At 42.3% G+C, this 12,556-nt stretch overlaps 1 protein-coding gene across 1 annotated transcript in view; it reads right to left on the minus strand.

Moving 5' to 3' along the window:
- Positions 1-1,371: 1,371 nt before the first annotated feature.
- UCHL3 (ubiquitin C-terminal hydrolase L3) overlaps positions 1,372-12,556 on the minus strand; it is a 46,367-nt gene continuing 35,182 nt past the window's right edge. The window contains exons 6-8 of the mRNA XM_083170805.1: positions 5,624-5,699; positions 2,461-2,519; positions 1,372-1,584 (exon numbers count right to left, since the gene is read on the minus strand). Of these exons, the coding sequence (XP_083026931.1) occupies positions 1,501-1,584; positions 2,461-2,519; positions 5,624-5,699 (219 nt within the window). The 3' untranslated portion in view covers positions 1,372-1,500. The remainder of the gene's footprint in view (positions 1,585-2,460; positions 2,520-5,623; positions 5,700-12,556) is intronic.

Genomic DNA, 12,556 nt, shown 5'->3' on the forward strand with positions numbered 1-12,556 from the left:
TGTAAGGCACACCTGGCAACCACTGTGACACCCCATTGCTTCTAGAAAATGTCACTGTGGGCCTTATTCAGATCTGAGCGCAGTACAAATTTATTTGGAAAATGGGCAAAACCATGTGCACTGCAGGTGGGGCAGATGTAACCTGTGCAACGAGAGTTAGATTTGTGTGAGCTATTTTGTTTCTGTGCATGGTAAATACTGGCTGCATTATTTTTTACACTGCAATTTAGATTTCAGTTTCAGCACACCCCACCCAAATGTAACTCTCTTTGCACAGGTTACATCTGCCCCACCTGCAGTGCACATGGTTTTGCCTATTCTCCAAACAAAACTGTACTGAGCTCAGATCTGAATAAGGCCCTGTGTGTGCTGATGTCTCACACCAGATGCAATTACTGGTCTTGAGCAAACATGAAGATTATTAAAAGCAACTTTCCATAATACTATATTCAGTGATCCTCCAGGTAGAGGTCCTAGTAAAAAGAATTGCAACCGCATTATTAACTTTAGGCACTTAATACTTACTGTACCAGCTTCATCCTAAATAGTTAAATACAGTAAAGTCTTGAGATTAAGATGGCACCAGTTCAGCTATTCTCACTTTCATACATTGGTTTATAAAAGTCTGCATTTCAGGGCTAAATGACCTGGAATCTTCACTGATCTCTCTCTATTCTTTGCTACATGATCATTCATGTTCAATAAGACATCTCAAGGTCTCACAGGCAGAAGGGCAGACAGCACATAATCAACATCAATAATTATCTGTGATCAGGGTCTCTGCAGCATTTGCTATTTACCAAAACATTTTCCTTTAGACTGATGATCCATTCCACACACAAAGTCTTATCATGAGCCTCTAATGAGGGCTTATCATATGCTATATGATAAGACCTTATTTGTATGTGGGGGTAAATTTGTAACACAGATGTAAGCATGCCATACTCTTGGTGGCAAACAGTTGCTAATGGGGCTATTATTTTAAATCTTGGATCAGACTTGAAGCCCGGAGAATAGACAATGGGTGACACCGGAGACTTCATTTTTGTTTCTACCTTTAAACAGGCTTCTTTGGTGCTCAAAAACTGCCGGCATCCCAAGCATCAGGAAGCTGGTACCATCCCAACACAACAACTTTCCACTATGACCAAACGAATGGACAGATCTTTATAAAGCAAAAGTGTGGGCCAAGAACAGATACAAGTTATTGCATCAATCAACAAAAAGGATCAGTATCAGGCTGTGACTCAATAGACATTGAATAGCATTAATATGGAAAAATCTTTAAAAACTTGTGAAAATTTGTTGAATTTTAAGTGTAAACATAATATTTTATTGAAGTCACCCTAATATGATAGAACAGACTCGAACTTTATTTTTTCCTTTTAAATATTTTTTATTAATGTATAATCTGAGATTTGAACACAAAGATTATAAAATTCCATTTTCACCACCTGTCCTCTTGGACAGTTTTAGGATTATGCTGAAGTTCAGGTTTTGTTATACTTTTGAGAGAGCCACCACAGTAAACCTCAGTTCATCTGGATCACGCTGCATAAACTTTCTGCAGACTTCAATAGCGTCCTGGAAAGTGGGAGAGAACACAAAAAGATCAGAACGTACTCTTAATATCAAAGGAGATTAACATGCTCTACAGCATGATCAGACATTATCACAAATGTGCATCTGTGGTTAATAAAAGATCAACAGGAGTGTATCCTTACTACAGAGTTGAAGCATGTGAACATTGAAAGAACGGTTTTAGTTAATAGATTGCTTCAGTGGGGGGGACTGGTGTTGCATGCTTTCATCTACTATCACTTGTAAATGTACGTTACACATTGTCGGCAGATGTCTATCTTTACCCATTATGTTGTCTGCACAGACAGAAGATAGATGAAGTGACTATTCAGTTACACAAGACTGTATTTTTGATCATCTCCTGTTCACCTAAATATAATGGCTCCAATAAAGTGGATCCAATAGGTTTAGCACACCTTGTACATAGACAGAATATACCACCTATGGGGGGTATTCAATGTGAGGGTCACAGCAGTCAAGCTTGCTCGACCGCCGTGACCCAGTCCCGTTCTTGGTCAGCTTGAGATGCGGCCGGGAAGAGGCGAGCTGCAGCCGGCAGCTCGTCACTTTCCGGCTGTTCTCTGCAGAACGAGCCGACAGCTAGTGATGTCGGGCTCGTTCTGCCAAGATACCCTGCTCAATGCTGTCGGGGAAGACAGCATTGAACAGGGCCCGGCGGTTGAATTCCCCCCCCCCCTTATGACTTTTCACTTTAGTCTGTACCTTCCTAGCTTTGAGTCTAGTAGGCAACTGCTAATTAAAGCATTCACTAAATACAGACTCAACAAGAGAGCTGGAAAAACGAACCACCACCCCCCAAAAAATACAAACAGAAAAAAGCTAATTATATTTAAATCTCTCGGTTAATGGTATACTTACTTCTAAAAAGGTGTCCTCACTGCTATGTCCGTGATTTACAGGAAAAGGCTTGCTTCCATCTGAGATAAAAATGAAACCCATAATGAATTACTTTAAAGCAACATGAAGAAACTGTCAAAGCATTGCCTGTTCCACTAGGAAACATTGTACCCGGCTATTGTGATTTTATATTTGCGTACACACAGCAACAACTGATAACTGTTACAATTTCTAAGAGACTACGTGGTACAGCTAAGTGCAATCTGCAGTTTTATCAGCCATAGCAGGGTGGTGGACGGGTTATTCAATAGAATTACCGACAGGATGTCTGCTGTGTGTGTACATGAATGTATCATTTGTACACTACATTAGTGTGGTATAGCTCACAGACAATGTCTAGGTCAGGGATGGGGAACCTTCGGCCCTCCAGCTGTTGCTGAATCACACATCCCAGCATGCCTTGCAACAGTTTTAGCATGGCCAAATATCAAAACTGCAGCACGGCATGATGGGATGTGTAGTTCAACAGCTGGGGGGCCAAAGGTTCCCCATCCCAGGTCAACAGTCATTAGGTTGACATGCACAAGATCGACACAAGCAAAAAGTCAACATGAGTTTTTTCCACTTTTTTTGGTGTCAATGTCGACACCGGAACACATAGGCCCCCTTTGCTTCTCTCGCCATGTTCTGGCCAGGTGCCTCGCCCCTCTAGGCACACAGTACCATTCCCATAGCTGGTGAACATTTAAAACAATTCACAGAAAAATCACGTTGACCATTTGCCTGTGTTGACATTTGGTCAATATCAATCTTGTGCAGGTCAACATTTTGGTGTCAACCTACTGACTGTCGACCTAGACATTGGCCGTAAGCCATCTGTATACTGCTACACGGCCAGATGAATGTAGACATCCATTTTAATTAGTTTATTTTAAAAAGTGTATAAGATCCAGTATAAGGCCTTACGGCCTCTATAGAGTTACACATTGGCAGGGAGATTAGGTTATTCTGAAGAGCTCAGTATCTTATGGCGCTATTGTACGATTCTACTGTTACCAACAAGTCCATTTGCCCAACATCTGCCCAGATAGATCCACCCCAATCTACTGTAAGAGCTGTTATTGTGAAATGGAAACATCTAGGAGACACAGCCCAGTTGTGAAGTGGCAAACCACTGGCGGTCCCATAACAAAACTACCACGGCATGCAAAAATCATCTATATTCATATACCACACTCACTAGGAGTTCAAATTGCTTCACAAACCTCAAAACTGAGAGACAGAGCTGTGTTGGTTGGCACACTCTGCTTATGCTTCACTGATCTGTTGTTTTTTCAATAAATACATTTTTGATTCTCATCTGGCCATTTCATCACACTCTCTATATATAACCCACAGAGTTGTTCCTCTAGTGACGAAGAGACGTAAAAAAGGAGGATAATGAAACCTTTATGGGCTGGAGATCTCATTTTTGAATGTCAACATACATGTGAGCTAATACAGGGTAGAGCCATCCTCATCTAGCCCTTAAATAGGATTAAGTGAGCCAGAGCTTTCGGACTTCATCCTATGTAGTGTTAATTCTAGCAACCGCCATCTTTGAAAAACCATGCAGTTCCTCTTCCCTGCCTGGGGTGTCGCTGTCTGCTGTAGTGATTCTAGCAGAGTGTGGTCTGCAAACTAGACCTGTGCTACAAACACCACAGCAGACTGAAAACCCATGCAGTTCCTGTTCCCTGCCTGGGGTGTTGCTAAGATGGCGGTTGCTAGAATGAACACTAGTTCTATGTATTGTATTGCAGCTGAGAACAATAGGCCTTGGCTCACCATGGCTATCCAGAGAAGGCTGGCTGAGGAGGGCTCCATCTGTACATATGATGTTTCATATATGTGGTCATCTTTGTACACTGATGGAGAGAACGGTCAACTCATGATTTAAGAATATCAGATAGCGGATTCTCAGATCCATTGGACTTTACCTTTAGCACATTTAATGCTGTTCGTGTGTGTATTAGTACACAGTGCTTTGCCACAGAATAAATGCATTTTTGGGAGCGATGAATAATGCTTCACCATTTGGAAACCTCATGAATGAATCTGTGTTTGGCAGATACATGGAGAACGTTTCCGAATCAAATGCATTCTGGAAAGCACAATGGTTTGGGGCAGATATTTATATATCCATGTCTATATCATTGTGTGCTTCCCCCTTTATGGAAACAATTTGAATAAGGCCAATTCCCATTTTAGCTGGACAATGTTCCTGTGCATAAAGAGGGGTCATTAAAAAAATATATAGAGCAACTTAATATGGAAAAAACATGACTAGCCCGCACAGAGCCCTGACCTCAATCCCATCAACAAGCAGGGAGAATAGGAACAGGGACTGAAAACCAGGCCTTACTGGCCAACCGTATGTCCCCAGCAGAATATACTCTGGTAGATGAACGAGTGAGAATCTCTACACTAATGTTCCAAAAGCTAGTAGAAAGCCATAGTTTGACAGGGATACGGTCATTAGGTCTGCAAGCAGATGGACCATTAGGTCAACATGCCTGCCATTAGGTCTACAAGCAGACCATTAGGTCAACATGCCTGCCATTAGGTCTACAAGCAGACCATTAGGTCAACATGCCTGCCATTAGGTCTACAAGCAGATGGACCATTAGGTCAACACAAGCATTAGGTCGACAGTCAAAAGGTCAACATGGGGTTTTTCACATTTTTTTTGAGCCGACAGGCGGTATTTCATGTCCTACCATCCACTAGGGCATGGCAGGAAAATAAAATACATGGTGTGTGCAGCGAGCCATGCCAGGGGACGCAGTGCTATGTTTTAGTGTCCATGGTGATAGTATCAAAATTCAGGACAATTTAAAAAAAAAAAAAAAACCACGTCGACCTTTTCACTGTCGACCTAATGACCCTGTCAACATAACCCAAGTCGACCATCATGCTGACTACCTAATGATGCATGCCCATTTGACATGCATACTTCTGGTCATGGGTAGCATATTGTGCTTACTCAATGTTAAGTTCATTATCACAGTAGTACAACAGAAGAGTGAATCGTTTTTATGTAATAAGTTTAGTTTAAGAAATAAAACCCACTTATAAATATTCCCCAAAAGAATTCTAGGCCTGTCCATCTCTCTTTGCTTAGGTTACTGTAACCAATAATTACCTAGCTCATAGAGATGGTTCTGTAGATGGACAAAAGCAATGAAGTGTAGATCTACTTCAGCATCTATATTGGGTGCCTGTGAAACAAACAAATAGAAAGTACATTTATACAATAGTCCGATTTACAGATAAACATTTTATTGAAGTTAAACATAACAGTAGTAGTTGGTTACAGCAAACCTGTCAATATAAGACCCAATAAAAAACAAACAAACATTCTCACTGATTTGCCTAATAGGTATTAATAACATAGGAATCCATATGAAATGATGCCTGCGGAACCCCAATTTCACAGCTCCCACAGAAGCATAGTCTGGAAAATAAGCATCACCTCTGTAGGATGAGAAGATCTCTAATAGTGTGTACGCACGGTTAGATTTGGCTTCCGATGTTCCCGATATAGGGAACATCGGAAGCCAAATCGCATGCAAATGTTTTAGGGCTTGCGAGCCCGATGCGCTACCGATGCGCGCTCACGTGTGAGCGCATATCGGCAGCCAGATAGAGAGGGCAGGCAACACTATATAGTGCAGATCTGCACTATATAGTGTAAATTGTGCCCCTCTGGCATGCCGTGAGATGAGAGTCCCGATGCGATCTGATCACGTCAGGACCCGCATCTCACGGGAGCATCTGCCGTGTGTACACACTATAAGACAAAGGGGCCATTACCAAATCCCAGAGAGAGATAATGTACAAGCCAATCAGCTTCTACCTTACATTTTACACTGCCTTTAAATATTGACTGTTTGGACCTGATTCGATGGTACTTTATCTCTCCCAATATTATTTCTCTATGAGATCTTAGAAATACACCCATAGTCAGGCCTCACTGGTTATTCTTGCCAAATTCCATGTTGTTTATAAAATTCTGGTATGATTTGGTACCACTGATAGATAGATATATATATATATATATATATATATATATATATATATATATATATATATATATATATATATATATATATATATATATATATATCCTGTTGGCCAACAGGGAGGTGTGGCCAGGCCACTTCCTTACAAAATAATGTTCTGTGCATGCTGCCACATGGGCAGGACAGAGGCGACGCCTGTGTGACATATGGTGGGCAGGTGCGATCGCCTCCCCACCGCATTTAGGAGAAAGGCTGACTGCTGTCTCTCTCCCAAGCCCAGCATACAGCTGCATGTGCTGTGCTGGGGGAGAGAGGCTGCTAAAATCATCAGCAGTCAGTTCTCTGTACCTGCCTTCCTGCTGTCTGCAAAGGATAAGGAAGCGGGGCAACAGGACCTGCCTCCTGCCCCTCCCCCCTGTAGGCCACTCCATCAGGCCCGGACAAAGAGGACCCTACTCTCAGCGCCACTGTCCATTTACTGTATATGTTGATTGACATGATTGTTAGGTGCCTGTCCTGCTCCTATAGTTGGCTGCTTATGCAGTCACATCATTGCTGTACAGGCTGCCTTTTAAAAGCAGGTACAAATTGATTGCTGATTGTAGGGTGTACAAGACGGAACACTTAAGTGACTGAACATGGAATGTGCTCCGGATGTAAAGCTGTGAGGAACTGCAATCAGCGCTGTAGTGTTTGGGCAATGCTGAAAGATATGCTGCAAACCGCTGGCCTAAATCCTAAAATAGTTACAGGAGAAGTTCACATAAGGCCAGTTTTTGTAGCAAGCACTCCAGATTTTAGTCTGTAAAAGTTGCAAAGTGAAATGCATTCCTTAGCACAGATTTCCATACAAGTATGTGTTTAGAAGTGAATTCATTTACTGCTGTAAAACTATATAGATATTATAATTTTCTAGGAATTAAACAAGAGTTCTCCGAGCATAATAAAGGACACAAAATCCCTACATGACAAAGTATCTCCAACTTATATACAAATGGGTTCTGTATTGCATACTGCACAAGTTTATCTAACACTGAAGCAAGGCCATAAGTACTACTTATTTATAGTAAATTATGCTTCTATCGTCACCATTATGTAATATACAGTCCCTACTAGTAGCAAGTCATGAAAATCTAAAAATATAAATTCATTAAATCTCATACTTTGGCCATTTACAGCATAGACATTGATAAAGATTGATCATATCACTGGTGGAAAAGGTTTAGAATATTAAAGTAAAATGTCATGTAATACACAAGCTATGTGTATTACGTAAAAGTATATGTAAAAGTACATGCCTTAGGGGTGGCACATGTTTGGGGGCAGCACTTGGATGCTTGTGATGGTACCGTCAGCCTGATATGTACCAGTAACTGTAAAACATTTCCACTGTACCATATTCCTGTATATGCTATTATATATTCCGTTCGTAAAAACAGTATGTATAGATAATAAAAAAGTAAAAAAAAATGTCAGTGGCTTTTTTTTATTATATTGGCTATTATCAAATGAGGGCATATAAGTAATCAATATAAATAATACAATTAGGCAGGGGGGCTGCCATTATTGTTGTGCTTAGGGAAGCCTTCACCCCTAAATCCACCATGGCCAAGACGAATATCCAACATGATCACTTCCCATATAAATTAGTTTTCTTTTTTTGTGTTCATACCTTTTCTAAGCATAAAGGGCCTTATTCAGATCTGAGCTCAGTACAAATTTGTTTGGAAAATGGGCAAAAACCATGTGCACTGCAGGTGGGGCAGATGTAACCTGTGCAAAGAGTTAAATTTGGGTGGGGTGTGCTGAAACTGAAATCTAAATTGCAAAATTGCAGTGTAAAAATAATGCAGCCAGTATTTACCCTGCACAGAAACAAAATAACTCACACAAATCTAACGCTCTCTATACATGTTACATCTGCCCCCCTGCAGTGCACATGGTTTTGCCCATTTTCGAACAAATTTGTACTGAGCTCAGATCTGAATAAGGCCCAAAGTTATGATGTAGGTAGACCTAGCCTTATTTACTACTATACAGCCCAAAAGAAAAAGATGACAGTGCTTGTAAAAAGAACAAAAAAAGTGTGACATTTTGAATCTAACAACCAAGACATACTTTGTGTTTCTTGATTCTACATGAATCTACCTTTTGAAAACAGCAAAAAGTATTCTACATGGTTTCAAAATCAAATATGCACATGAAAATTAAAACGGATTCATTACAGGGAGTTAAGATGGGTAACAATGTTGATAGCCCAACATGGCATACTATTTTGATAAGTAGATATCTAAAAAATGAGGGTTCCCCTGAATTTAAAGATGCTTCAATGGGGCACAGGAGGTGCATCTTTGCTACCAAACTAAATGGGGGAGAGAAGACATTCAGGGTGTAATAAAGTCACAGTTCGACAGACCTATTAGCAAGGCTGAAATTTTTGCAGATGGAAAAAAAAAACAAAAAAAAAAACCATGCTGCACTGCAGGAGGGGCAGATGTAATATGTGCAGAGTGTTAGATTTGGGTTAGTTATTTTGTTTCTGTGCAGTGTAAATACTGGCTGTTATATTTTTACACTGCAATATAGATATCAGTTTGAAGTACACACTCCACCCAAATCTAACTCCCTCTGCATATGTTACATCTGCCCCACCTGCAGTGCAGCATGGTTTCGTCCATCTGCAAAAATTGCAACCTTGCTAACAGGTCTGAATAAGGCCCTATGTGCAGATAGGGGCTGGTATGTTGGTATATTGTTGGAACACTGGGGGTGGTATTCACTAGAAGCACAAGCTGCTACAATGTTTACACCCGGCTGATATGTGGCGGCACTAGTAATTGAAGGAAGCACAAGCTAGTAAGTGGTAGGCACTGGTATGATAATATTATACTGTGGGGACACATATAAAGCACCAGTATAATGGCACTGGTATAATGTGTGTGATACCAGCTGGGTAGACTGCAGTTCATTTAAGCCAATATATTTTGCCTAATACCCCATCCTTCACACATTACCCACGTTTTTTGCACAAGAGAGCTAGCTTCTAAATGTTGGACTTACTGTCCATTGTTTGTATGAATTCCAAATGAGTTAGTGGTTAGTACTGTAAAGGCCCCCATACATTAGCCCGACTTGTCCTAGGGACAAGTCGGACCTGATTTCCCCGGCAGCTCCCCGGGAGGTTTCACACATGATGAGGCATTTGATGTGCCAAGTTTTGCATATGATAAATCACCATGTGATTTATCATATGAAACTCCCGGGGAGCTGCAGGGGGAGAGCCGGGCAGAATCAGTGGGCGAGGGGCCGGGCATAGTAAGCTGTCAAATAGGCAGCGGGCGGGGGGGCGTTGGAGAGCCGGGCTGGGGACACAGAGGCAACGTGCGGGGGTGGACGCCGGTGAACAGATGAGGGAGCTGGGCAGGAGGATCGGGGACTCACTCACTCTGCACTGCAAGCCAGGGGGAAAAAAAACAATACAAATGAATTGGCAGCCAGTGATTGGCTGAGAGCTCTCTCAGCCAATCACTGGCTGCCCATTCATTTGTAATGGGTTTTTTTTCCCTTGCAGATGCAGACGCGTTGTTGTATCTATGGGATGTGTTGGTGTATACCTCCAATGGTCTGTTCCATTCTTCTCTAAATTTGCATCATGGAGCTTTATCCTCAGCCTATTTGTTAACGGTGCACTACTGCCATGGCAGGAATTATATGCTTGGGACCAGAAGAATTTTGGATAACGGAATATTCTGTATTTGGAATATTTTTATATTTCAATGAGGTATCTTGCATTGTTGTTGTATAAGCACATAAAACACATGAAATACACAGATATATTTTATTTGTGCATGAAACAAGGTTTTAAAAACATGAAAAAAAATCTGTGTACAATCTCAGATACTGAATTTGAATGCCAAGCAATCATGTCCTTGCACATATTTAGTGCCAGTTACAGATGTAGCCAGTAGGTTATTAGCAAAACATAAAAGCACATTTTGGAAACTATGGTTTTCGGAATACTTTGGATAACGGATATTTGGATAAGGTATACTCATTTGTATTACAAATTCCACATAGGAATAAGCTGACTTAATGTATGATAAGGAGACACAGCCCATGTCACTGCACCTCTACCACCAACCTGCAGTATTGAGCAGAGTTTATCCATAGCCCGGTCCTCCAACCAACATAAACCAATAAAGGATTGTTTTCTTTGCCTAACGTTTCAATTTAAAAAAGATAGTGTATACTGAAAGCACTATACAAGCCAAGTAATGTGTATAAACAGTGCGGATGGTGCCTCCACACAGGAGTGCTGGCTGCTGATGTGAAGCAGAATGTGAAGCTGCCTGTGCTGCTTCTCAATGTGAAGCTGCCTGTGCTGCTTCTCAATGTCAGTGAAGTGATGGTGGCTTTGTTCTTGGCTGTGATGTCAAGGCAGAGTGTGAGGAACCAAAGGGGGGGGGGGGGGGTCGGTGATGCAATGGCCAAGGAAGAAGCAAGCACATTCACTGAGGAATACCAGGTCAGGAAGAGGACTAGGCTGATTCGGCTTAGTCAAAAATGCCTTGCATGCACAGTCTATTTGGCCAGGCAATAACGATGGTGCGAGGACACCCATCGCTATCACCCACAGTGTACATGGGGTGCAATTCTGGCTAACATTGCTAGGCAATTTTCACTACCTAGTCAAAATTGGCTAATATATCGCGCCATGTGTGCATGGCTTAACACTTATACCACTTTTCCACCAAAGTCCCGGGTTACACACGGGATGTTTGACCTGGGATTTTGGTGGGTCGAACGCAGCATGTCCCCGTTTCCACTGCCCTCCTTTCCTGGTTACACAGAATTTCCACAGAAATGGGAAACCACTGTGTGTGCAGGCATTGGAGGCACTAGATGGCCACCGCTGTATGTGTGGGCAACAAGGGCACTGCTGGCTCTGGGCAGGCGGTGGTGCCGGGCACCCATGTCAGATGATCGGACGATCAGTAGTGGGTGGGCAGAAGGAGGCAGCTGTGTAATGGCCAGCCTCCCCTGCCCGGGCCAAAAAACCCAGGTACAGTAAGTTTCCACAGGTCGTTACATGGATTTTACCAGCTAAAAACCCTGCTCGATACCCGGATTAAAATCCTGTGTCACTAGACCTGGGATTTTTTCCTTGTAGCCATTTCCATTCCAGGCCAGTGGAAAAAGGGGAATTGGAGGGGGGGGGGGGGGGGGGGGTGTATCCATTTGAATAAGTGAGTTTACATTGGGCAGTATTCAATGTGAAATATTCTCCGTGCATGGCGAGAGATTTTTTCTCTCGCCATGCACTCTCCGTGTTCCGGAGCCTCCTGCTCCCCCTATTCAACGTGTTAAAGACTCGCCGCCACTCCCGGCGAGTCTTAACCCCTGCAGCGGACGAGCGTCCGCGGCAGGGAGCTGTCAGGGAGCCAGGGGACGTAGCAGCCAAGAGAGATTAAAGTCTCTCTTGGCTGCTGCAGGGGATATGGGGAGGGGAGCAGGGCTCCCCTGGACCCAGGCAGCACAGGCTGCCCCCCCTATAGCCAGCGGGGGACCCAGTATTCACTGTACCCGAACGTGCATCGGGTGCAGTGAATATATGAATATCTAATGAGCGGCTCGAGCGCTCCGGCCCCCTGCTGGCTGCACTGTGTAAAAAAAAAAAAAAAAATGTAAAAATTTTTTTTTTTTTAAATTAAATATATATTCATGTGCTATAGGCACATGAATAAAAATAACATGGCCCTTCACAGAAAAAAAAACCTGATTTTTTTACACCAAAATTAAAAAAAAACACCCTTTTAGTTTAAAAGTTCACATTCCTGCTCTCCATCAAAAGATGGAGAATTTCTACACGGAGAGAGACGGCGAGAATCACTTAGAAAGACGGAGAATATTTCACATTGAATAGGGTGGCTCGCCTTTGGAGAAAAAAAACCTCTCTCCACCGCGTGAAAAGCACAAACTCTCCAGAAATCACAGCGAATTTTTCTCATTGAATACTGCCCATAGACTTAAACAGCTTCTTGTACTTTCAGCTG

This window comes from Crinia signifera, chromosome 2 (genome assembly GCF_055691185.1).
Source record: "Crinia signifera chromosome 2, ASM5569118v1, whole genome shotgun sequence".
NCBI lineage: Eukaryota > Metazoa > Chordata > Amphibia > Anura > Myobatrachidae > Crinia > Crinia signifera.